Source organism: Perna viridis, chromosome 3, assembly GCF_037379345.1.
Source record: "Perna viridis isolate PV_CMFRI_1.1 ecotype Kerala chromosome 3, ASM3737934v1, whole genome shotgun sequence".
Taxonomy (NCBI): Eukaryota; Metazoa; Mollusca; class Bivalvia; order Mytilida; family Mytilidae; genus Perna; species Perna viridis.
The window spans coordinates 51,170,958-51,197,235 of NC_142447.1; the positions used below are offsets into that span (position 1 = coordinate 51,170,958).

Below are 26,278 nucleotides of genomic sequence, written 5' to 3' on the forward strand. Positions count from 1 at the left end.
AGAATTCAATGAAAGTTTGCATATTGTTCCTTAGGGTATCCCGCACAAAATGAATGTTGGTTATTTTTGTTCCATGAAAAAACATGGCCCCTGTTACTAAAAATAGAACATAGGGGTTGGAAGGCAGTTCTTTGCAAATAACTTAAAAGTTGTTGCCTTTAGCAAAATTCTGGCAGAGTAATATTCTTCAGCATAATGAGACTGACCAATGCAGAAATTTACAAAATGATTCATCTACTGATGCAAGAGTTATGTCTCCTGAAACAATTCTTAAAAAAAAATTTTGAAAATCTTCTCTAAAACCATTTCAGATCATTTAATGGAAATAAGCATATTGGTTCTTAAGAGTATTGTGCTCCAAATGACTTGTGATTTTTAATCTGTGAATAGATATGGCTGCCTATACTAAAACCGGATTTTAGGGGTCTGAAGACCGTTTTTTTTTTTTTTTTTTTTTTTTAATAATTAAAGAACTGTTGCCTTCAGCAAAATTCTGGTTCAGGTCATAAAAATGCAATTAAAAGCTTTTTTTGCATTTTTTAACTTAGCCTGTCTCATTCCTCAAGTTTTTTAAATAAGCAAATGGTTACCCAGGTGAGTGATTCTAGCTGTCTTGAGACTCTAGTTTCTATAATCTTGGGCGTCAATTTATTTGTCTTGGACTTGCTAAATGGTCAGTTTTAAACTGAAATATCCATTAAATAAAAAAAATATAATTCATTTCTAGTTTCAGTTTCAGCTCTTTTCCTGATGCTGATGTAAAAAAACTCTGAATTTCTGAGTAAACCATTTGTTTCAAGGTATTTGTTTGGTAAATATGTCAGTTGAGGAAATCCTACAATTTGAGTTTTTCATGAAACTAGTTCCAGAATTTGTACACGACACAACGGTATACAACAAATGTTAAAATCAAGTTTATTCGAAAACTGGACCATATTTTGCAGTACATGAATTTTTGACAGGTCTTTAGTATGAGCATTTCAAGTAAAACTTGTGTGCCACATGAAACAGAGATGATAAAAAAGGCACATGAAACAGAGATGATAAAAAAGGCACATGAAACAGAGATGATAAAAAAGTCCATGTGACAAAGACTGGAGCAGCAAATATATTCTGGTTTGGCTCAGTGGAGCTGAACTTTTACTACTGCCTTGTTTTTGATACTGGGACAATTTATACTATTGCATTTCTGTGTTTGTGGTGCAGTTTTTCTTGGAAATATGACTGCTGTTAGCATGATGAATTTTGGCTCGATACCTGTGGTATATTTATCAAACAAACACGATTGCAATATTGTTTTTTTTTTTTAGTACACATCCATTCTGCTCTTAGAATAAATCTATTTAAATAATAATTACTTTACCAAGAAAGGTGACATATGGTTCCTTTATTTTCATTAGGTTATGGACTGTTCGTGGAACCCAGTCAAGAAGAGATGATTAAGTTGGATATTTATTGTTTGTCATACTACTGGTACATTATATTTATTGTTTGTCATACTACTGGTACATTATATGATTTTGTATGTTTAGGTTTACATGTTACGTAACCAGGTTGGAAGTCCAATTAAAATTGAATTAGTGGCTATACTTGCAGATAAACAATCTTTAAAAGTAGATGAATGCTTTTTACACATCAATTCTGGTTTTGTCTGCATATCTTTATCAGACACAAGATAAGAATTATGAAACACAGTGCCAACATAAAACTAAAGATACTGAACTGTTAAGGGTCCTATATGAAACAATGAAAATATATACATGTACAAATGTACCCCATGGATATTTACATGCTGCCATACAATATTAACAGAATCAATTTCCTCAAAGTGTTTTTTTCCTCCTTTAACCATAGAAGTATAATATTGTGATGATATAACAAACCTGCCAAATATGGTAGATAAGGCAAATTTGGTATACTATGACCTGCTTAAAAATTCTGCATGTAATGCAGTCTAACATGTCACTAGACATGACCAAAACAAGACAACATTGCTTACTTCAGTAGAACTTCCTCCACTTTCCTTTTTTTTTCATTTCTCATAATAAATATAAAGCAATACACAGTGTGTATTGTAAAAGGATAGACAATTTGACATCTTATCTTGACGGTCTTTTATGAATTATCTCCCTTTTATCTCAACAATTATCTAGGAACAAATATGCCAGTAGTAATCTTATGCAGATAACAAATTAAATATAATCAACTTTAAAGTGTTTTATTCTCTTTAAAGTACAGAAATATGATATAAGTAAAACCTTAACATATTAAAGACTTTGTTTAAATAAAATTTTCAACATTAAAGAAACAAATACATTTATGTAAGAACAAATTTTGTATTTATGACATAATCTGAAATTTGTGATACAATATCACATAAATCATTGATTTAAAATGTGAACAAAATTGACCACTTCATATAAAAATATTCATTCTTTTTCACATTATATATAATATATACATAAGGCTAAGTAAATAAACAGAACTATTTTGTTGAATACAAAAAAAAATCTGAATGTATAAGCTGAATGACGGGAATATGACTACATTATAAAATGACAACAAGTAAAAGCACAGGATGTAATTATTTTGAGCTATCGTGATAGTAACCTTCTAATACAATATATACATATGGTTTTACCATTTTACAACATAATACATTATCCAATGAAGCACATGAAAACAGTTGATCCCTCACAACGGATCTTGAATGGTCAATGGAAGAAAGTTTGTGTCCTATCAATGAGTTACACACATTTCAAGTTCCCGCTGAACAAAATGTGTGGTTTAATCGATTTCTCTGAATGAAATGTTTGAAAAACAAAGAAAAATAAAATGTGTTACTGAAAGATTTAAAATATCCCTGAAATTTTGAGATCATTGAGATCATGGCCTGCTGAAGACCAACATGTGTGTCCCTCATCACGATGTGACGGCACTGTTTACTGACACTGTATCCCTGGTAAGGCTGAAACCAGTTTTAGCACTGAGATGTAAAGGTAGTAAATGTATAAGCCCCTCAGTCATCATCATCTGGGTCATGTTCTTGTAACACTGCCAATGAATCCTTCACAGCATGATACATTATATTCTTCACCTACAAAATAATGTAGCAATTAAAGAAGAGTTGTCTTTCATTGTTCTAGGTTCACCACTCTAATCAACTCAATGTAGAAGAAACACAGAAATCTGTGTAGTTCTATTACATGTAACAGCTATTACTTAGTTCTTGTGGTAGTGATGGCAACATGATTGAGTTGTAATTCTACATTTTCAACATTGTTTTGCTCATACATGTATTTTCTTTCTACAGACTGAAAAATTCTATGACTCATAATTTCACCAAGTTAAACTTTCCTCTTTCTATGTAATTTTCAAATTATCTATTAAAGCATATTTCTTTAAACCCTACCTGTAGTTTGTCCTCATGATTGGAATGTGTATCAGACAGATTTCTGAATTCTTGTGTAAGACTGAAACAATGGTTCAAATGCTCCGGAGACACAAAATCTTCAGCCACCTTGATACAGTTGTGTAGATTACGGACTTGATGAGGTGCTCCGGCAGGGATAAAGATGGCATCTCCCATACACTGAACTATAGTGTATCCCAATACACCATATTCTTTGTAGAGACGATCTCGGAGAGTTTCATCCAAATACCAAGACTGATCATGGATAGGATCATGTTCTGCCTCTATCTCCTCTCCTTTTTCCTTTGCTATCTGTGAAACAATAAACATAGATTATTCATTACTTGATCCTTAATTTTCCTTTATTAATCACAAATTTAAAAGTGTATGAACAGATGAAACAAAATGTGTATTTCACCATACATTTTATGATGTCCTGAAGACTTGTGTAACAAAAAGTGCATTAAATATTAAGATTTTTGTAGCATCCTGATTAACTGAATGAACTTATGTAACAAAGAGTGCATTAAACCCTGCACCTTCTAGATTACATCATTTCCTATGCAGTAGTTATTTATGTATGAATGTTCCTGGCAGAGAGAAGACATAAAATTACATTTGTACAAGGAATCCTGAGTATTTTTTTTTTTTTTTGGAATCATCAAGTATTTTTATCTGTACCCAATGAAAGTAGGTATATTTTTAAAATATAATAAAGACATTTTATTTTCAGAGATTAAAGGTCTTCCTAATGGAAAAACATGCCAAAGAATTATATTACCTATAGGTACAAAACTATCTTTTTATCTTATTAAATCTTTTATTTTCTATTTGGAATGTTAATAAATTCAGTTTTTGTACTGAAACTTTTGTTTGTTTCTGAAGCCCCATGTAGTTGTAGACTAACATGAATTAGCCACATGAAAAAGTATTATTATATAGATAGCAGTGATTTACCAAATGTTCCCAGTGTAAAATAAAATTGATAAATCACACTATGAAATACATGTAAATTCGATACTTTCTACTGCCAAAACGTCACAACACAAATATCAATCCATTGTTCACAAAAGTTAAAATTTATGTTGAAGATAGCAACGAATAATGGAGGAAATCTATATAATAAATAGGATAATCAATTGGTTATCGTGAATAACCAAAATACGATAACTTGTGCTTAGAACACATAAAGATTTAACTTGTGCGTGGAATAAGTTCCCTCACTCGTTAAATCTTTGGCACTTGTGATCATAATTTGGTTATTCACTGTTTCCAATTAATTATCCTATTAACATTCAATAGGTGTATAACCTTTACACTACTGCAGATTGCAAAAAAAAAAAGAAAGAAAACGGTTTGAAATCCTACATAAAGCACACTCGTCAGACTTTAGAATGAAACAGCTGTTTTGTTCTATTCAAATTTCATAATCTGATGCCATAAAATTAAAACCTCATAAAATAATCTTAAATGAAAATGAAAACATTCTAACAATTTACACACATGTAGGATTTCTACATGAATGCAACATGTTCTAATTCTCAACAGTTTATGTTGACACACCTGACAAACCACAGGTAAGATGACCTTTAGATATGTGATCTAATACATCACTTGATAATAAATGTATAATATCAATATTTATAGGCCTAAAACCTGTCACTAGGTGATTGGTCTATCTAATGTTTATACACCACAAAATCAACAAACGTGACAGATAAACAAATCTATCTCTGGTACAATTTACCCTGATAAATACAGCAAGCAGTATACAGTGTAATAATTCATGGGGTAATCAGGAAGCAGAAAAATAGAACCTTAGAATGAACAAAAAATGAATTGGTAGTACTTTCTCTTAAATAAATCAAATAGGTTTACTCCAGTCCTACATACCTTATTGAGAAAGTCTCTCATTTTATCAGCATCTACAGCATCAAAGATATGCCAAAGAGCTCCAGGTACTTCATACACCTCCCGTACACGTCTTTTAGTTATGATGTCACACCCAGCATTGTCTATAGCCTGTAATGCAGCACTCTCCAATACTGCCTTTCCACCAGGGCCATCATCGGGTATACCAACAAAAACCATTACATTGACAGCATCAGAGACATCCAGATGGAGATTGGTTGTACCTTCTGCTGGATAATGGGCTGACCCTACAGTAAAGTTTTAAATTCTTTTGAAATGTTTTTAATTACAATATAAGCCAACAGGCCTCTTACATCAGAGAAATAATAAAATACTCAACCACAGCTTGACCACAGTGGTCAACCCTACAAAGTTGGGGCAAGAAAGTACACAAGTTTCAATTTATACAAATCAAAGTTTGGATTCTGGTTATATGCTTGACACAGAATAATTTCTGAGTGTTGAAAGAACACTCTTCTACTAAATTATTGTGCAGATTCTACTTAAATACACACACACAAATGAATGTTTATCTTTCTTATTGGCCTCAAATCCCGAACGGTTTAAGTCACAACCCCAAATTCAATCCCAACCTTCCTTTTGTGGTATGAAATCTCTTTAGTACAATTTCATAGAGATTTATATATTTTTACTCAAGTTACTGACTGGACATTAGTAACATAATTGTCTCTGGCTCCTAATTCCTGAATGGAACACTTCACACCCAAAAATAAATTCCAGCCTTTCCTAGCTATGTAATACAACTTCAAAGAGATCCTAATACTGTTAGTCAAGTTATTATATGAACACCTCATGCTAAACTATTATAATACTAGTAAGGTTAGCCAATAGGTTTTAACTAGTAAAGGTGACCTATTGTGATAATCTAATGTAACAGAACAACTTATTTTTGTGGTTTTAATCTATGTCAACATGTATCTACTATCTGTCTGAACAGTAAATGTTATCACATATTGACAACTTCATTAATAAATAAGGAAAATATAAAACCTCTAAAACCAAAATAAAATGAAGACTGTAAAGTCACATACCATAAGCATTGTACATTTTGGGTCCGAGATCAGGTCTGACAAGAAAATCAGGTAAACGAGATGCCAAGTTGAGTTTTCCATGACGATGAGTGTATTCTGGTAGTGGCAGTGATTGCATGAGATCATCAAAATGATTTGGCATGATGTCACTAAAGTCATCACCTGGTGGCCAGTCCTTCAACTTTAACAACATTGTTTCATCATTCTCATCAATCAGGCGCTCTAAATAAGAAAACAGAAAATCAGACAACATGGACTAGCAACATAGACATGTTTTTGGCCTTTTTCAATTCATCTAAAAATAGTGTTGACAAATGATCAGATCTCAGGACTTTATGAACCTAACGAAGATGGAAGCTTTAGTTTTTACAGAAGAGTACATTGCTTGCCCACAAATAATATTTGTTAATACAAGTTTTATGAACAGTTTTATTTTCCCAAGTAAGACATTTCTAGCTGATGTCACCTTGATGTCTTGTATTTGATATCAGACCCCTAAGACAGACAGCCATTAATCAACTAACTACATATCTAGAGGTGTTGTACCTGTACCTGTTGGGAATAACTCTCAATCTAAACCTTTTGTTTACCTGTAGACAAAAGGTGAAATATTTTCTTTGTTCTTAATCACTACAGAGGGGTGGGAAATTACTTCTGAGCTTTGAATGAAAGATTGTGTAACAGTTGTGAAAATCTTATCAATATTTTATAACTTGTTTAAATCTGATCATGCATGACCTTGGAAATGTTGGCAATATCATTACACATGACTTGTCTGCACTATTAGGGTGTTAACGGTTACATTCTGATCAATTACACACCAATTCAGGTGAAGTAAAGCAGAAAGGAAGATGCTTTCAAACTATATGTACACTGAAGATAATAAATAACTATTAGATTAACTACAAAGTGAATAGGATATCACTTCTACACCTTCTATCAATTAGGTATCCAAGAAAACCATGTTCACAATTAAAAATGACTTACAGCTAGTTGTAAAATATATTCTTCATTTATAATCAAAAGCATTCAGAATGTAAATAAATGATGAAAACTCCCCTAAAATGATCATGTCATTGTAATTCACTATAGTATCTTACCTGAGAGTTTATCAAATCCATCCCAGAAATCTGACATAGGATGACCAACCAATAAACATCCAGTTCTAGTATTAATCAGATCATTTTTTAACTTTCCAAACTGCCTACTGAATGCATGTGGTCGCCATAAGTTTGGATTTAACAGTTTATCTAATCCTGATACTAACACTGGCTGACCACGTTTCCATTGCTCCTGAAATATTTTGATATTTCCTTTATGTCTTGCATCATGAAGTCGTAACAAACGTCCATCACATAGCCAAGAATGAGGAACATCAGGATACAAAACACTTGTTTCTGTTAATGTATGTTTAAGAATAGGTGCATCTCTAGCCAGCATACCACTATGACCAAATCTGGGAATGTAATGCAGCAATTTGATAGGGTTATTATTCTCCATATCCTTTGGAAGTTGTTTCTCAACCACAGATTGAATAATATCATCCAAAGTATTCCCAGATTTTTTAGATTTTTTAGATTCACCGCCTGATTTAACTTTGCTGCCTGCGGTTTTAGTCAACAATTCTCTCAATGTAGAACAACTTGCTGGATTTTTCTTGTCACCTTCATTTTCACCAGCCTGACCCCCACCACAAGGAGAGACAGGTTCTGTGATAGGATTATATGATTTGCCATACTTGTCTACCTTATTGTATGGAGATTCACTACGTTCACGACTGTTCTCAGAGTCCATGGAGGCTACATCAGCCAATAAACTTAATGGAGAAGAGTTATCTGGGTTGTAACTATGAGCTTTAAAATTGCCATTATGTTTTTTGTTTCCTTTGTATGATTTTCCATGATCATCAACACCATTGACCATTTTCTTCCCATGCTCCAATGCTGATTTTACATATTGCTGAAATAAAAGGATATAGAATATGTAGTTTAATGTTACCATATTTCTCTTCTTAAAACAACAGGATTATCATTTTGACACAGTCGTATGTAAAGTGAATCTAGTACTACATTTAAAAAATTTTAGGAGGAGGAAAACATACTCAAAACCAAAAAAACTATGTTTAATGGTAAACAACCTACAATAATAGTATTTCATCGAAGTCAATTTAATGTTTTATCACATAACTGCCTTGTTTACATGAGACAGAATAAATGATTATATTGTAGACAAAGACTCTGAGATATAAACCAGCTAGTCAGATCTTAATTACTCAATACAGTGCTATTCCAACCCTTTTATAATCATAATAGAAAACTGGAATTAGAACGTTAAGATTTAGTATTGATCTTGTGACAGACAGGATTACTATGTTGATTACATAGGAGAAACCTATCCGATCAATAGTAATGACAATGTAGAAATAATGTGTCATCAACAACAGCTTGTATAGAATATCAATAAAATATTACGAAAGAAAATGTAATAACCTCTAGATGTTCCAGCTAAATACTTCACTATTACCCCAGCAATGAAATACTAGTGTATGACTAAGATATTCATTAATAAAATACCTGCATGATATCATTTGCACCTGTTTGTGTAACACCTGTAACAGGTAGCTGTAAGGTAATAATTTATCACATACCTGATTTATACCATTCTTCTGCTGAAATTTGACAGCCTTCTGACAAGGACAGCTGGCTGGCAGATTCCACTTGGCTCTCATATCATGGAGTAGTTTCCCAACTTCCCATAAAGCTGAAACAAAACAAAAATCATCTCATATGTGTGTGAAGGTAAAGTTGTAGTTAACTTTGATAAGAAAGCTTGGAGTAATGTATGTATGTATTCTAAATTTAAAAAATCACATTGAAATATGAATGTTTACCAACTTATCTGATCATAAACAATAAAATCTCATCTTACCACTCCTTGGTATAATCTGAGTAAGCATTAATTTGTCAATCTCATGTTGTTGTCTGTTAGAGCTACATGTCAGCCATTCACGCTGTTCTTCATCTTTGTCTTCACTTTCCTCCTCTTGATCTTCATTCTCCTCACGTTCAATCTGTCTTTTCTTCACTTTGTAGCAGTCCAAACACACCACAAAGCCACACTTATGACAGACCCAGTGCATGTTGAACAGTGTTGTATCACAGACATCACACATCTCACGTACCCCTGTCACTGCCCTCTTCCATGCTATCTTGGCTGAAATAATAGAAAATTTCTTTAGTTTACACATCACAAATGTTGGAAAAAGATACATATTTTCTTTCATCAAACATGTAACAAATTAAGTAATGAAATAGAAACATTGTTCTGCCATGTTTATCAGATTTCGCTACATACTAGAGATTAAAAGACATTTCTGAAGACAGTATACCAGACATTTACACTGAAATGAAACAAACTAATTGAAAAAGAAGCTGATCAATTATGTAAACAATCACTTGCACTGCCCCAGTTTTCAGCAAGGGGTATAACATACCATCTTCCCCTGCCTCAGAGATAGCATTTCTCTCTTGTTCAACCAATTCACAGAATTTATCTCCTACTTTTGCTGCTATATATTTAGATGTTTCCAGGTCTAATTTGGGTTCCATAACTGGTGTATGAGGTAACCATGGGTCAATATCATCCTTCTCAGCTTCCTCTAACTCAGAGAAACCAGCTATGGTTAAGAAACCTTTCTGACTAAACCTCAACCTGAAAGTATTTATACAACAATGTTCATATTCTGTAGTTGATAAGACATTAACTACTTCCCAAAGTACTGAAATTAACAACAAAAATGAAGTACAAGTTCTACTAACACTAAGTAAACAGGGAAGTTTTATCAATGGTGACAATGTGTTACAAATGGAGTAACCAATACAACAAAAAACTTAACCTATTTTTACACATTTAGTTCAAACAATTCAATTAATCATCAATTCTTGAGTATCAAATATTATTAGTATTTAGGAACATTATACTTCACAATGTCATAACATGTCAAAATTTACATTCATTTATCTGACATTTAATGAAAATAGAATTCTTTATAACCATACAAGTAAACAAGGCAGTTGTAGATCAAAATCATACGTTTGGTTTTATGTTCCTATTTTGAAAAAAAATCAGTCAATGTATTTTAAAAGAACAGTCCAAACTCCTAATTGTATTTCAATCAAACCCAATTATATCTGAAAAAAAAAATCACTTCAATATTATGCAACATATGGATAACTATATTTGTTCATTGGCTCATTGAATAGGTCATAGGTAAGACACTAATTTGATAATGATACGGAAGTTACAATCCAATCAAATAGAAAATTCTCTGAGAAAACAGAAAATGGACTGGGCACAAATTATATTCCAGACAGGACCAAATAATGTGATGGTAACAAACAGACAGAAAATCAATAGACATCACAGCTGGCAGAACAGATCTGTAGTAAACACTTGTATGTCATATCTCAGTCAACTCAGCAGGATGACTCAAGGTCAGTAATATCTCATCTTTCACCAAATTTATATTAAAAAAGGGAAGTGAAAAAAAAACAGCAGTTCAAAAATACATGTTGTAAAAATCCTTTTCTTTTTAGCTTACTTCTGACCAAATAAAAAAGGGATAAGAACAATGATTGAACAAACTTTTCCTACAAAGTAAAGGCCTCAATGTGACCTAAATCTGACATCATGGGAAAGTACCATAATACAGCTGGTTTGTAACACCATGCCTTAAAGGTACACAAATGATTAATGGGACCAATAAAATGTATAGTCCACTCATCCATTAAATACAAATAACATTTACCATCATAAAATTTCTACAGACCCATTAACTAAACGACATTAACAAGTCAATGTGCCAACAGTCAACTTATCAATTAAGACTTTTTTTCTGCTGGTCATTCTTGGAATGACAAATTGCCTTCTTATATCAAATAATTTCTCTGTTTCTTTGACAAGCCAAATAAACCCAAAATATTAGCATAATGTGAGTAAAATACAACAAAAAATGGTACCTAGACTTCTCCTTGGTCATAAACATACTTCAAGGACATACAGCTTAACTCAACAGCATGTTTAAACCTTTACTAAGAGGAAATTTAGCCGGGAATGGATCTAGTAACAAATAACTAGAGACATTCTAGTTACATTCTGACTGCATATGTCAACCTCATGTGATAATAAGTAACACCTACTTCAAATCAATAATTCCTTACACTGAACTTACAGTTAGTAACAAACTAACAGGGAATGATTTATATGAAATTTATAAACCTATTAAAATTTATTACCGCACTGAATGCTTTAGTGATTTCAAATTTCAATTCGCCTCAAGGAATTTTGATAAAACATGAAAGGATAATAAATATTTAAAGGCAGTCATTAAATCCAAGATTCAGTGCATTTTCTTGATTTATATATGGATTATTTTATAGCATTGTTTACCATTAGAAGGCTAAAAATAAAACCCGACAGTGTGTTATAATTCATGACATACACCTAAACAAAGACGAAAATTGAACCTGCTTCAGAAGTCTGAATCCATTTAAGGTTAAGCATTTGTAGTGGGAACTGTTTTCTTTCCTTTTATTCTTTACATTTAACTTGTAAGAACACAATTTCACACAAACAAGAAGATAGTCATATACAGACTAGTAAGAAACAAAACCTAAACATTTCATTCTAAAACAATAAAGCAACATCCAGTAATTAAAAAAACATACAAAGCAATAAATATCAAACCAATAAATATAAAGTGGAATAACTAGGTAACCACATACTGCTGTACCAAACATCTGAACACATGACAAGTCAACAGTGACATGGATTCTGAACTATAATAACTGGACCATAAACCTTTAAATTACTCAAGATAAATTCATTTTATTCAACTAAGGGCAAATGGTTTAAAACCTCTAGAAAAATATTTAAACTTCAGGATCAATCCATAAATATTTAGGTAATACCATGAAACCGTTATGCTTCCTTTGTACATAGTTCACTCTGAATAATGCCCTCTCACAACAATATATTCTCCGCCTATCATTTACATTTATTTACTGTACATACCAATACTCAACAAAGACCCATACAAATTAAATATCAAGGCTTGACCAACTTCACTGTCATGTATACATTTATTACAAATCAATAAGGTATTAAATCTCCTCCAAAAATAAGCCATGTGGGTTTGCACTTAATTATCTGTGATCTAAAGGTTTACCACTAAGCCTAATCGATTTGTTGGTGATAACTTATTGGCTAATTGTACAAAACTATTTTTGTACTGGCATCAAGTCAGTCCATGAACTTCCTAAAATCTACAATTTGTTTTGCTCAGCTGCCAAACATTTGTGTTGATAAGAGAGTAGAATGTTTACCTCCTGAATGCATAGAATCTACAGAAGATGTTGGGTAGCTTTTTACTCCTTTGATTAGGTGTCATCTTACATTCTCTACATTTCATCAACTTAGGTGTAACCTCACTACATGATCCGTCCTGTAGAAATGGTTGACATGTTTTCTTCAACGTAGACAAGGCAACTTTAACTAATGGCTTGTTGAAAGAAGAAGCTACAATAATAAATACATTTTTTACTTATATACAAAGCAATCAATATATTATGTTAACCAAAGCAATGACAGTTGTTACGACCTATCTTAACAGTTGCTCTCTGAATGAAAGTACTCTTTTCATCAATTTAAAGTATCAAACATTTACAGAAGTAATTTTACCGAGGAAAGCACAAATAGTTTAAAATTATTTAATGATAAATATAACAGGTCAGATACAATGGAACATTACCTCCATTTGGATTAGATTCCCCTGTTGATTTTGCCACACTGGCAATGATATCTGTTACATCCTTTAACGTCGTCTCTTTCGGAACTTCTTTGTTTTGCTTTTTAAGCTTTTTATCTTTCTTTTCCTTTTTCACTGGCTCTTGATCCATTTCCATGGGAACAGGTTGCTGAACTGGTTCCTTAGGTTTCTCCACTTTCACTGGTTCCTCCTCCTTAACAACCTGTCTTTCAACTTCTGGTTCAGAATCAGCATTAGTCTAAAGAAAACATTTGAGATACAAGAGTGATAACAATGACAAGGAAGTGTTTCAATATCATCACAAATACAGGTTGTTTATTTATAGTCAAGAATGTTAACAAGATATTTATTACTTGTAGTCTAGCATTTTATCATAACATGCTTTTGTAACTATATACCACAAAGGAATATAGAATCAGAGTTGAGAGGTCTAGGAAAGGAAGTACACATGCACCCTCAGATAATTTTAAGGCAATAATCAAATGGATCTTGTAAAATAAAGGCTAATTATACCCATAAAACTTTATTCCCAAACTGACTACTTGTAAAGCCATACTACAGTAATACAATCTATTTAGCATACATGTACTATAAACTTCCTTTGTTAAATCACTATATAATTAAAACCCTTAGGATTCATTAAAAGCTAAGCCAATATAGATTAATAATTCATACAATAGACTGTTGGATTTGATCAATCTGTTTTACTCAGACAAAATCAATAATCTCTATTCACTTTGCTAGCTTAATGGAAATTACAAAACCATTCAAGTTTAAATGGACTGCACTATTACTGGAAATAAATAAGACTAACCAAGCATGAGTCTTCTTTTAATACTCTATAGATTGTCCTAATGGGATGGCTTACATTTTACATCAAAATCAGGGACAGATAGGCTTGACACAAAACAGTGCTAGTCTGTTATCTCTCAAGCTACAATGTGATTGATCTTTCGATTAGCTTGCATCATGTCTAAAATGGTTTTAATCCTGCATTGTATTAAAAGTACCAGGAACAATAGATGAAAAGCTCTATACTGATTCACCCTTAAATAGCAGAGGAAAGGATTAAACAAACCAACACTTACAGGTTGTGGATTTTTAGGAGCTGCTTCTGTTGGTTCTTTGGACTCTTTCTGCTTTTTGGTTTTCCTTTTAGGAGCACTACTGCTGCTGCTGTCATCAGAATCAACTTTGGCTTTCTTGGGATTGGACCGTTTTGTCTTTGATCTTTTTTTGCCTGTTCCGGCATCAGTAATCTGTAAATAATTTTTTTTAAAAGTTGTTTAAATTTTCTAAAGGTTGACAATTTTTCTTACAGTAAAGTGATTTCTGTTTAATCAATTACAGTTTGTGCAAAGCATGGCTGTCATCTTGTCTTAGATTAGATTTACAGTTTGAGATGATGAAAAATTAATAATGGGCCATATTTTCTTTCCAAGCCTTTATTGAACATTTCATGGACTTTCCCTTAATTCTAATCATTTAAGAAAACATAAAGTGCTTCAGAAATAGTTTACTATGACAAAAGACCTTGAAAATCAACCACCAAAATATGATCTTTGTTCACAGACTAAATTTAAAGGTCAAATGAATAATTTTCCTGTTCCTTTTTGCATTTTAATCTCTACAAATATTTTCTGATGTTATCTGGCCGCCATTTTAGCCGAAGGGCTATGACTTCCACACTAAATACTGAATACTTAAGCCATTAATAATTTTCCAATTAAATGTGGTATGATTAAATTTGTCATTCTACTTCACAAAGATCAATTCAGTGTCATTAGTGAAACTAGGCTGAGGTACTACAGGGGATTTTAATTCGTCACAGGAAATGACTAGTCAAAACAACAATATCTTGAAAATTTAAACTACAACTTCTAAAATTTAAACTACAAATTAACAACATAATTTCCGCCTTCACAAGAAACTTAATATGACAGCGAAAACATAAATCATAACAGCCACGTAGAAAGGAAAACTAAAGATAACAGACAAATAGTACTGCACAATTGATGACAAAATATCAATCTATTTACCTAAAATTCCTCTTAATCAATATTGATATCTTTTTTTCACAGGGATACAAATATTAACAAGAACAATGCATGTATGTTAGTTAAGTTACTTAAAACTTTTTTTTCAATGTGTATCTGCAAATTTGACAAAACAGGTGGAAAAATAATCCTGGTAACCAATTAAACACAAGATGTGCATGCTATAATAAAGTCTGTCTATGCACTTAATCTAATTACTAGAAAGATTCTTCTACCCTAAACACTTGGCAAGTTTCCTTTACATCAAGGTCACTAAAGGTCAAACTATTTTGTTTTGACGTCAGAAGTCCAAGTTTTCACCCAGAATCTACTAGCAATATGCACTAAGCTCTTATCTGAGGGATAGAGCTGAAAATGTTACACGTAGACTAATTTGTAGTGAATTACATCACCCATATTAACTATAAGTAATGTCTACCATTCATTCCTCAACAAAGGACATTCCAAGCATAGTAAAGTCAATACTATTGGCATAACATCAGAGCAGGGTTTTGTGTGGATGTGACCCTCCTACACTGCTAATAATTACATCTACTGCTATCTGATTAAATGACAGGTTACATGGATTTCAAACTTCCTTTTTAACAATAAAAATGCTGAATACATTGTAATGAAAACAAGTAAATGAACATGTTAATGTTTTTGATCTTGTGACAGATAAGAACATGTTTGAATGTTATATTTCCCGTGACAAGAAAATATCAAGAGGATCAAATTATATTGGTTTAACATACCTGTGTTTCTGTTTCTGATGCTGATGTTGTAGACTCATTCTCCTCTCCTTCCTTCACATTACCATTCGGCAATTTTAGAGCACTAATTGGTGACTTTGATCCACCTTCTTTGCTTGGAGATATGTAAGACAAATTCACATAACAGTTTTTTACCATTTCTCCCTTTTCATTTTTTTCACTTTTGATAGAGCTTTCAGAATTTTCATCAGTTAAAAGAGGGGATTTTGTTGACACCTTATCCTCTGAATGCCGCTGAAGCCAAGCTTTCTTCAGTTTTGGATGATTGGCAGATTTATGAGGTGATGAGTCTGATTTGACATTAGGTGGGGGACTAGGAGCACTAAGTGTATCACTATCAGTATCAAGCTGACCATTGGCCACACGATTTATTGTTTCCATCAATGCTACGTTACTATTTAAACTGCTGGTGCTACTACTGAGAGTCAACGACTCATCCTTTGGCATTGATGTGGGTAACTGAATAGGATCACTTTTTCTCCTCTCTTGATTTTCTGTTCCACTACTTGTACTGGTTGTCGTAGCTGGAGGTGTCTGTGAGGTTGTTTTTGGAGGTGTCAGCACTTTTCCTTTATTCAATTCAGGATCTTGGAAAAATGCGTTCTGAACTGCATTTTCTACAAATGTTTTAAAACTGTCCATGAAGCCAGTCCCTGCTGCAGGATAAGTTGATGTGATGCTGGAAAATGTATTGCTGCTACTACTGCTGCTAACAGTTGAGGTTGTGTATGGAGAATGATTGGTCGGTATTTGTGGAGTTGTATTAGGAATGAATGTATTGCTGCTTGTTGGAGGTGTCTCTCCTTTTTGTCGTTTTCTATTGTTGCCCTCTTTTGCGATTTTCCTCTTTACTCCTTGAGGAGAGGTCTCTTGAGCACTAGTACTTGATGCTGCTTTGACAGAAGTCTGAGAATAAATAGGATTTGGAACAAGACCTTGTTGAATCAGACTAAATGTATATGCCATGGAGCCAGTCAGTGTGACTGGAGGCTGAGCAATAGAGGCTGTTACTGATGAGGAAGACACAGGAGACTTTGACTGAACTTTATGTTTTCGGTGGTAGTCCAGTGGCTGAGTTATTGCCGCCGAGAGATGATGAGGATCAGCCACATGTAAAGGACTCTGATCACGATTGATATGTTTGTCACGGTTGGCAGACAAATCCATTGACTGAGACATATAATCCTGCTGTGATGCCAGGGGACTATTAGTAGACAATGAAGACATGGGGCGATCATACTGTCTGTCTGGGGTATGTGCTGGTTTTGGTTGTGATCTAGGTGATGTGGACGGCATGGAACTGGTATGGTGAGAATGAGCTGGTCTTGGGCTAGTTGATTTCACTCTATTATCAACAATAACAGAGCTATGGGTTTTATTGTCTTTAATTAGAGGGGGAGGTACAGATACTGTTGATCGTTTGGAGTCTTTTTCCTCTTTCCTGTTTTTATCTGCAAGTCCATAAGAATGTAATTGTTCAGTTGAAATATAGGAATGTTGGAATGGCTGATAACCAAAAAGACTGAACTTAGGCTCCTGTTTTATGTTGCCACTGGATGAAGGTACTGAGTATCCAGGATAGTGCATTTCTTTCCCATCCTTTGTTCCCTTCTCAATTTTTTGTTCTTGTTTTATATCCTTCAATTGTTTAAAATACTTTTCTCTCTCTGCCATTTCTCTCAGGTAATCCTCAGTATATTGTATACCTCTTTGCCTCATTTGTTCTTGTTTTTCCTAAAATAGATTTCAACATCAGTTCTAAACTAGTCATACTATAAAATCAAGCTGAAACATAAATCAATACTACCATAATTATCAGAAAGCTTATTAACGTAACCAAGTACCTAGGCCCATTATGTAAAATTACTGCCAATTTTAGTCAATACATTTGACAAAGACTAATTAGGCTTCATCACAAATAGGGAAATGTAACATATTAGATTACCACTCTGAATGACCTGGCAGATATTGAATAATACTAAGTTGATAATGGCAATTTCTACTACTTGAAGCTTTTAATGGATGGAGGCCTAGAGTTAATGATCTGTATATAATGAAAATTTTCAACAGTAAATGGTACATCATTTAATTATAAGTTACTGTAAACCTTGCACTAACATAAACACAATCGTAACAATTTATCGATAATATATTGGCATTTACCTGTTTGATTTTTTCCTCCATTGTTTTAGAGGTTTCATGCCTTCTGTCATGGCAATGAAGAGGTTCAGGTTTGGGCTGCTTAGCAGTTCCCTGAACAATTGAAGGACCAGACCAAGTGGCTCCTGTCATTGCCTACAACACAGAGATTAACATTGGGTCAAAATAAAAAATATTGAACTTCTTACAACTTCACCTAAACTTTTGAATATGGATAATTTATATAACCAAGAAAAAAAGTACCATGCATTATTATCATTCCCCAATTTGTACAAGAAGTTGATATCAGATAGCATCTAACAACCCTTACAACTTATGCCCTATCTATATAAAGACACAAAACAAATCTGAAGTCAATCCATCCATTTGGAGCCAAGATAACTGCAAAGAAATTTCAACAGATGGACAGACAAGGTGATTCTAATATTACAATCATCAAGAAAGGGTATAAAATTTAAGAAGAACACAACAAATAAAGTAATTGCTTATAAAAAAAATCACAGTCTGAGAGTCAAAATCATTTCTTTACAAAAACAAAATACAATTAAATGAAATGGCCAGTAACAGAAGCTTATTGATTGGAATGTTCTCAGACAAAAGACAATGAACCAATAATTCTCCTTCAAATATTTTGAGCATTACAAGCAAGGCAGAACATCATTAATCTGTTATAAAACAGCTGCAGAACAAGTGAATTACACTTAAAACCATGATGTGTATTGGCAGGTCAGACAAAAATAGATGGTAATCATCCAAACAACATAGTTTGGTTTCTAGCCAAACAATACTTGTATCAAATAAGGAAGGTAGAATAGAATACAACATCATCAGACACTGACAATCAATATTTAAGCCTCAATTACAATCACTCTATTTCTGCAATTATGTGGTCTTTTACAAACACCAGTAATTTTTCATTCTTATTGAAACAATACTCAACTGCAACCATTACTAAAACATTGCATCAATATTGACTACTCTTTAAATACACTTAACAGTTAATAAGCAATGTGCAAATAGAGCACTGTTAAAACATTAAGGCTACACTGTCCTAGTTATCAACCATGTATATTAAGTCTTGTTTATTTAGTCTATGTATATTTCACAGCCTGACAGACAAGTTTTAACTGCACATGTTATGATGTAATTTGAAAACATGCATAAAATTTCTAGTTGGTTCCTGATGTAAGTACAAATCCTGTTCAGTCAAGCTACAGTACATAATTCAATGGTAGAAATAGGCTAAATGTAATGATTTATTTCTTAACTTCTGTCATTTGATCAAGAATCAAAATTAATATTATGTTCAAAACAATAAGATATGAGGTACATTCTTACACTATAAGATTACATAGCAATTAAAGTAGAAGTACCCTATATCTATGTTTCTAATATTCTCATGATAGATTGTGTCATGATATAATGTCATTAAGGATACAAAAACTGGAAAACAATTTATCATATGAAATAACAACCTTTAAAAATTTTATACAACAAACTTTGAAAATACTCGGACCATATCTCCTTTGTGTTGAATTTAAATACCCTGATCATGATTACTCAAGTTAACTCCTTTTCATTCCTTTCAAAATCTAATTTCATAAAAATGTAAATATACAAGTTGTTACGAAAACATTTGTAATACATAATTTAAAGCCATTGATTGAAAAATCCCACACTCTGAAAAAAGATGTAATAACATTTCAGTGAAGCAGAACAAATGCTGAATTGAGTTTTATTATATCACAGAGCTTAAATTGATTTCTATTTCAACAACATTAAGCTCTATATAAATTCCCTGAGGAGGTATACAGCTGATATATTGATAGATCAGCAAAACAAACAAGGTTTCCATTGATTTTTAAGTGACATATGTTTTCTTGAAAAGATGCCCTTGAACTTTCCTTTTCTTTTAACATACTACAACATGCATATTCTCAATAAAAATTGTTCACCCATGTAAAAAAAAAGAAGATTAAATATGAAGCTTAGTACATTATATGCTCTATAATACTATATGAGTATGTAGGAACAACAAGATACCTTCTGATTGGCTAACATCAGAGACTGTTTGAAATGATTATCAACAGCAGCAAGGGTGTCAGCAGATTCCTTCAGAATTCTTTCTCTTTCTACTCGCTGCTCTCTCTCATGCTCCCTCTTCCATTCATTCTTTTGTCTTTCTATTCTTTCCTTCTCTTCTTGCCTTTCTCGTTCAATCTTTTCTCTACAAAAAGATAAGGCAGTGTTATAGGACTTACTGAAAGGATTAAGGGTATTATTGTATACAAGTTTCATACTTTGTGCAAGAAATGGTCTCTGTAGTACCCAAATATTGTGTTTGTTGACTTTTTTACCTATGTAGATAAAATTTGGCTCATAACAACCCCTGTCTGAGGTTTACCACAAATTGATGAGATAAGAGCAGAAAACCTACTAGGTCAGGAAGTACATGCTTAACCCAGTATCAATAGTAGAAACTCCTTAACTAAGGGAGTGTTTTACTACACCAAAATTTGGGTCTTTAATTCTTAGTTTTACCTGTTACCACAAAAATGTGAGCCTATAAGAAAGGTCACTCGGAACAGAGCATAATAATTATATTGTTCAGTCATGGCTTTAAAGATATGCACTGGCTTAAACAAAACAACTGATATCAGATTACAAAATATACAGAACACATTATATTAAGACAATCAAACCAGACTATTTAAATGAATAAGAAAAACTGCCTTTGACCTTGAAGATAAGCACACAAGATATATTTAAAATAATCACTCAATTTCACTCCAGGTTTTTTGGTTTTTTATAAATAAGACTATTGTATTTTAGCTTGGTCATCAATATTTGATGACATACTGCCAAGTTCTGTTATATATAAAAAAAAAAATCACCTTCATAATTTGTTTTGCTCATTAGGCCGCACCAGAACAGTGTTTTTATAAGATTTCCCACCTATATTCTCAGACAAATCTAACCAGATCAAAATCAATTTACATCTCTACTCTTCAAAAAGAATATTTGATTACTTGATTAAATTTGCATGCTAACTTTATTTATTCTGCTAAAACAAATTTTTACCAAGATCAATCTTTTATCAGATACATGGAAATGTCGAAGTCAGTTGGAAAAACCCAGCTTGTGAATACTATGAGGAATGCTTTGACATACCTAATCAATACACTCTACCAATAGGATTAGTTTCATATGGACTTAGCATTTTATACTTGTAACAGTGTAATACCTTCAATAATGACCAGATTATACAACCTAACCTTAAGGGACAAATCTTGATTGAAAATCTTATCAATAATCTATGTCAAGTCTGGGCAACAGTTAATTGTAAAGGCATTCAGTCAGGAAATGATCTACAGAATTCAAATCTACTGTCCAAAATAGTGTCTATTTTTGCTGTGCATCAAGGCTTGAGAGTTCAGCAAAAAAAAATACATAGTCACATACACATACACACAAGTAAAAGAAATCTAATTTGCATTCTTCCTTCAACATGTCTCTTTCCTGGTGATATTCATGTTTTAAAATCTAATTTATATGACAAGACTTCTCTAAAGTTTCTTAATATTCTTGAACATGCAATAAACATAGTCTAGTCATGATAAATGATCTTATTACAATTTCAAAACAATTCATATTTGTTTCCTTTACAAGAAATGACATAAAATCAATGTGCTATAGGCTATAGTAGACTGACAGTCACCATCTCATCACATAATACACTTCTAGGAAAAACTTACTTACAGGATGTTTACATACAACAACACTTATATTACTGGGGATCTAAATGGTAAAATGATTATCTAGCAAAATTTATGTGATACTTACATAGCACATTAATGAATGATATAAAAAAAATATACTGGCAATTAAAAATGATTGAAATACATATTAACTCAATTAGCTAGTACACAAGTCTGTTTGACTTCTACCTCAATAAATATAAATGCCCTACCTTTCTAATCTTTCTCTATCCTGCCTTTCTCTTTCAATCTGTCTTTCCCTTTGTTCACGCTCAACTTTGTCTCTTTCTATCCTTTCCATATGCTCTTGTTCTATGCGTTCCCTTTCAGCAAGTTCTCTGCGTTTTATGTCATATCGATCTATCTCCCTTTCTTTCAGAGCATATAGATCTCGGATAAGTTCCTCCTGATGTTTCCATTGTTGTGGTATTGGTGTTGATGGGTTCTTCTGTTGCCAAAGCATTTCTAATTGTTGTGTCAGATTTGCTGGGTATGCAGCAGCATTCCTATGACTCTGTAACAACAGCTGATACTGTAACAGTTGTTGTTGTTGGAAGGCTGCATATGTAGCATGGTCCATGCCTAACCCGGCTGATGGAACTGCAGGAAGCTGGGCTAAAGGGTGATACAATTGTGACAAATGTGATCGTGGTAATGATGATTGATATGAAGATGCTGAGGGCAAAGCACTCTGTGGTGGAGGTATAGGCAAGCCAGGGTAGGCTGCAGGCATCTTAGGATGCATACTCTGTACATTGCTGTGTACTGTATTTTTCTTCATCAATTCTGGATCCCTGTAAGGGTGAACTGGTTCACTTTTGTCAAGTACCAAAGGACTGGAAGATGGACTGTTTTTAATTTTGTCTGTTTGGGAACCAGATCGTCTGTCTTCACTGATTCCTGAATGTTCACTTGCTCGAGAATTTGACCTGATTTCTGAATTACTGTAAAGAGACGAATAGCTTACATTTTCAAAGCGAGTTTCTTCCAAACGTTTTGATGGTGGTGAAGATGTTGATTTCAGGTGATCCTCAGAACTGGTTTCTGATTTTACTAATTTGGTCAATTGTTCCGTGACAGATTGGTTAACATCAATCTTTTCTGTCAGATTTGGAGTGGGAGATTTTTCTTGTGTGTTGTTATTAGCTAACAATCGCTGTTTCATAAAGTGCATATTATCGTCTGTATCGTTACTTATCTCCTTTTCAGAAGTATTATTATCCTCTGAACATTCTACTTCCTGTTTTATGTCAGAATTTCCACTTAAATCACTATGTTCTTCCACATTTTGTTGACCTGTAGTCAATTCATCACATTTAACAGTTATGTCTCCTGCTTTTGAGGTATCAACTTCTGGTTTATTTGAGACAACACTTTCTTCTTTTTCTACCTCCTTGACAGTAGAATCTTGTTTATCACAGTTAATTGTTTCCTTGGCTTCCAATTCAGTACTTTTAGTCAATATTCTATCACAGTTTCCTTTATCACGTTTTACAGGCTTGACAGTTTTGTCTTTAGCTGTTTTTCCAGATTTAACAGTTTTCACTTCTGGTTTAGTTTCAGATTTACATTCCTTTGTTTGTACTTTGCATGGCAAATTTTTCTGTGTAGAATCTTTAAGTTGTTTACGAGTGATTCGATCAGATCCTTGTTCTATCTTTGGTTTATCAGATTTACAATTTGACAAAGCATTAGATGATTTAGTGACAGTTTTAAATGGATCCTTTTTAATTTCCTCATTTACACGTGCTTTCCTGGCCTCTAAGGATTTTGACCTTTTATTTGCTGTTGACACGACATCAGGTTTTATTTCAACAACAATTTGATCAGATTTCCTTTTTCTGTCTTGCTTTGATGACTTTGTTGGTTTATCTGAAAAACATAGTAAAAGCATGAGAGACTACACTAATAGAAGATATTAAACAGATTGATCAGATAGCTACTAAATATAACACTTGACTGAATAACCTGAATCCTAGCCCTGTCTGAGCGTGCTCATTCCAACAGCAATAAAGTCCTTTGAATAGTGATTCTGATTTGAAAGGACTAAATTTGAAAAGCTCTAATTGATTTTCACAGTCAGATCTCATCAAAATTTTGGGTCATATTGAACACTTTTAGAATGAAACATAGGCACACAAAAGATTAAATATTAACTGCACAAAACGGAATACTTCAGCTTTGTGTACAAATCTATACAAAGGCAATGGTTCAGATATAATGCTCTTTTGTTGTCTCAATAAATACGCTTGGCTAATAAATAGACAGCTTATATTTCTTCATAAATATTATTAACATTTCTTTAAATACCAGTTCCTCTACAATACACTCTAGTAATCTCTTTAAAATAGTTGTTTTCCTAAAGAATTTATAATTCTGTTAGCCTAAGCTTTAATAAACTGAAGGAGACTTTAATGTTGTAGGATCATAAACAGATCCTGTCTTAACCTGCATTATGTACAAAGAGATTATCCCTCCTTAATCAGGTCTAATTTAATTAATCCTATCATGTCACAAGTAAAATATTAAATACCATGCTAATTAAGGGAAACTAATCAGTTCTATAATTAGGTCTCTGTCTAAGAAACATGACACCTAACAGGATGGGCTGAATTAAAATCCTATTCATCACCTTACAACTTTTATTTCAATAGTTAAAAACCTTTTCCACTTAGAATTTAAAATCAATACCTGCCTAGATAATACAATCCACTATTACACCTAAACTAAGGCATCAGAGATTACCATTTTTTTCTATCAAATCAATTATTTTATATAACCATTTGAAACTGCATTCAGTGGGGTCATTAAGTCTTATATCGGTTCCCTAACAAAAGGTGATATATTAAAAAAAAGGAAATACATAATTCACCCACTCCTGTTTTCCATCAAATTAAACAATTAAATAAGTCATAATTATGTATGAGTCTTAAAAAAGGAAGGAGTAATTAAAATGTCTTACCTTTTTGCTCAGCAGACTTAAGTTGAACTTTCCCCAACTTATTTTGTTCAGGTTGGGTGATGTTCTGACGTGAAACCTATAAGATAACAAAGACAATCTAAACAACAGAGTCAGATAATCAACTTACACTATAAACTATCCATTCACAACAAGTATTCAGAGAGAAAAAGATTCACAAATCACATCTGACCCACCTTCACTTAATTCCACAAAAGCTGAAATGGTATCTGGTTATGACCTTCAACTTGTTCAGTGAGCAGTTATTTATTTCTCTCTGACTAATGATAAATGTCATACAATAACTTGTACTTGGCAGCTTGCCAAACCAACACTAGCTGTTATTAACACATTATTATAACAAAAGCCTATCAGAAATCAACATAATAGGTTTAGAGAAATACAAACTCTGCCAAGTAATTCCAATAGATCAATAGAGCTGGAAATAATCACTTCAATATTTACAGGTACAACACAGTCGCAGTTTAAAACCCTCTCCCACAAAGAGTACACATTTCAGTTTATCATACCTCTTATCTTAAGTATTTGGCTTCCCTCTTTATCATGAAAAATGCCTTAAGCAACTGACAAACACTTCAGTTATCAATTTACATTTACATGGGGAACATCTCAAAATAGATTTAATACAGACAACACAATCACAATGAGAGTGTCCTGAGGGTTACTTGTTAAATGAAAGATTTGATTTCAAGACTAACAGATTAAATGAATGAAGGAAAACCTGACAGTTATAAGCAGCAAAACATCAAAACATGTATTTTGAAAAAAAAATTGTAGGACACATATTTCAGATGTCAATGATGTTATAAACAGAGACTTTCACCACTGTTATTTTTTATTTATTGTAATGGATGAGCTACTGATTGCTTTTTGTAAGAATCCTGGCTGACTTCGAACAAGGTTTGGATCAGACAGACAATGAAAAAAATTATTCAGTGACTCAATAATTAGTAATCATGCTATACAAAGCTGATACTCAATGCTGACCAAGAAGACTTAGTAGTCAGTAACATGTAATAGTTTATTCCTGAAATAATGAAAGTCTGTGTCAATGAAAAAAAATCTACAAATAGTTCTAGGAATGTAGCCTGTCTAAGTTAGTATTAGTCTGAAGAAAACATGTATAGATACCCTTAATATCCCCATAAGAAACAGAATACATGAGAGAAGTTTTACACACGGATACCATCACAGAGTAATTACATTAACATACAGAATGCTAAAAATAATCATTACTTCCTATAACTCTAATGGTTTTCCAAGTAACAACTTAATTACCTATAGGTAACATTTTTTTATTTGTTTGTCAATACTGCCATTGCAGAGCTGCTGTATTAAATGAATGTGCAGTGTTGAACTTATTTACAAAA

General features: G+C 32.8%; 1 protein-coding gene across 2 annotated transcripts in view; it reads right to left on the reverse strand.

Annotated features, from left to right (window-relative positions):
• Positions 1-2,202: 2,202 nt before the first annotated feature.
• LOC148622796 (jumonji domain-containing protein 1C-like) overlaps positions 2,203-26,278 on the reverse strand; it is a 74,611-nt gene continuing 50,535 nt past the window's right edge. For both annotated transcript variants that reach the window (XM_088572998.1, XM_088572999.1), the window contains 16 exons: positions 24,891-24,966; positions 22,141-23,800; positions 20,214-20,397; positions 18,174-18,305; positions 15,993-17,744; positions 14,290-14,460; positions 13,184-13,439; positions 12,759-12,951; positions 9,869-10,086; positions 9,304-9,588; positions 9,023-9,135; positions 7,476-8,334; positions 6,376-6,597; positions 5,306-5,571; positions 3,413-3,724; positions 2,203-3,097 (listed from right to left, as the gene is read on the reverse strand). In XM_088572998.1, the coding sequence (XP_088429124.1) occupies positions 3,020-3,097; positions 3,413-3,724; positions 5,306-5,571; positions 6,376-6,597; positions 7,476-8,334; positions 9,023-9,135; positions 9,304-9,588; positions 9,869-10,086; positions 12,759-12,951; positions 13,184-13,439; positions 14,290-14,460; positions 15,993-17,744; positions 18,174-18,305; positions 20,214-20,397; positions 22,141-23,800; positions 24,891-24,966 (6,777 nt within the window). In that variant the 3' untranslated portion in view covers positions 2,203-3,019. The remainder of the gene's footprint in view (positions 3,098-3,412; positions 3,725-5,305; positions 5,572-6,375; positions 6,598-7,475; positions 8,335-9,022; positions 9,136-9,303; positions 9,589-9,868; positions 10,087-12,758; positions 12,952-13,183; positions 13,440-14,289; positions 14,461-15,992; positions 17,745-18,173; positions 18,306-20,213; positions 20,398-22,140; positions 23,801-24,890; positions 24,967-26,278) is intronic.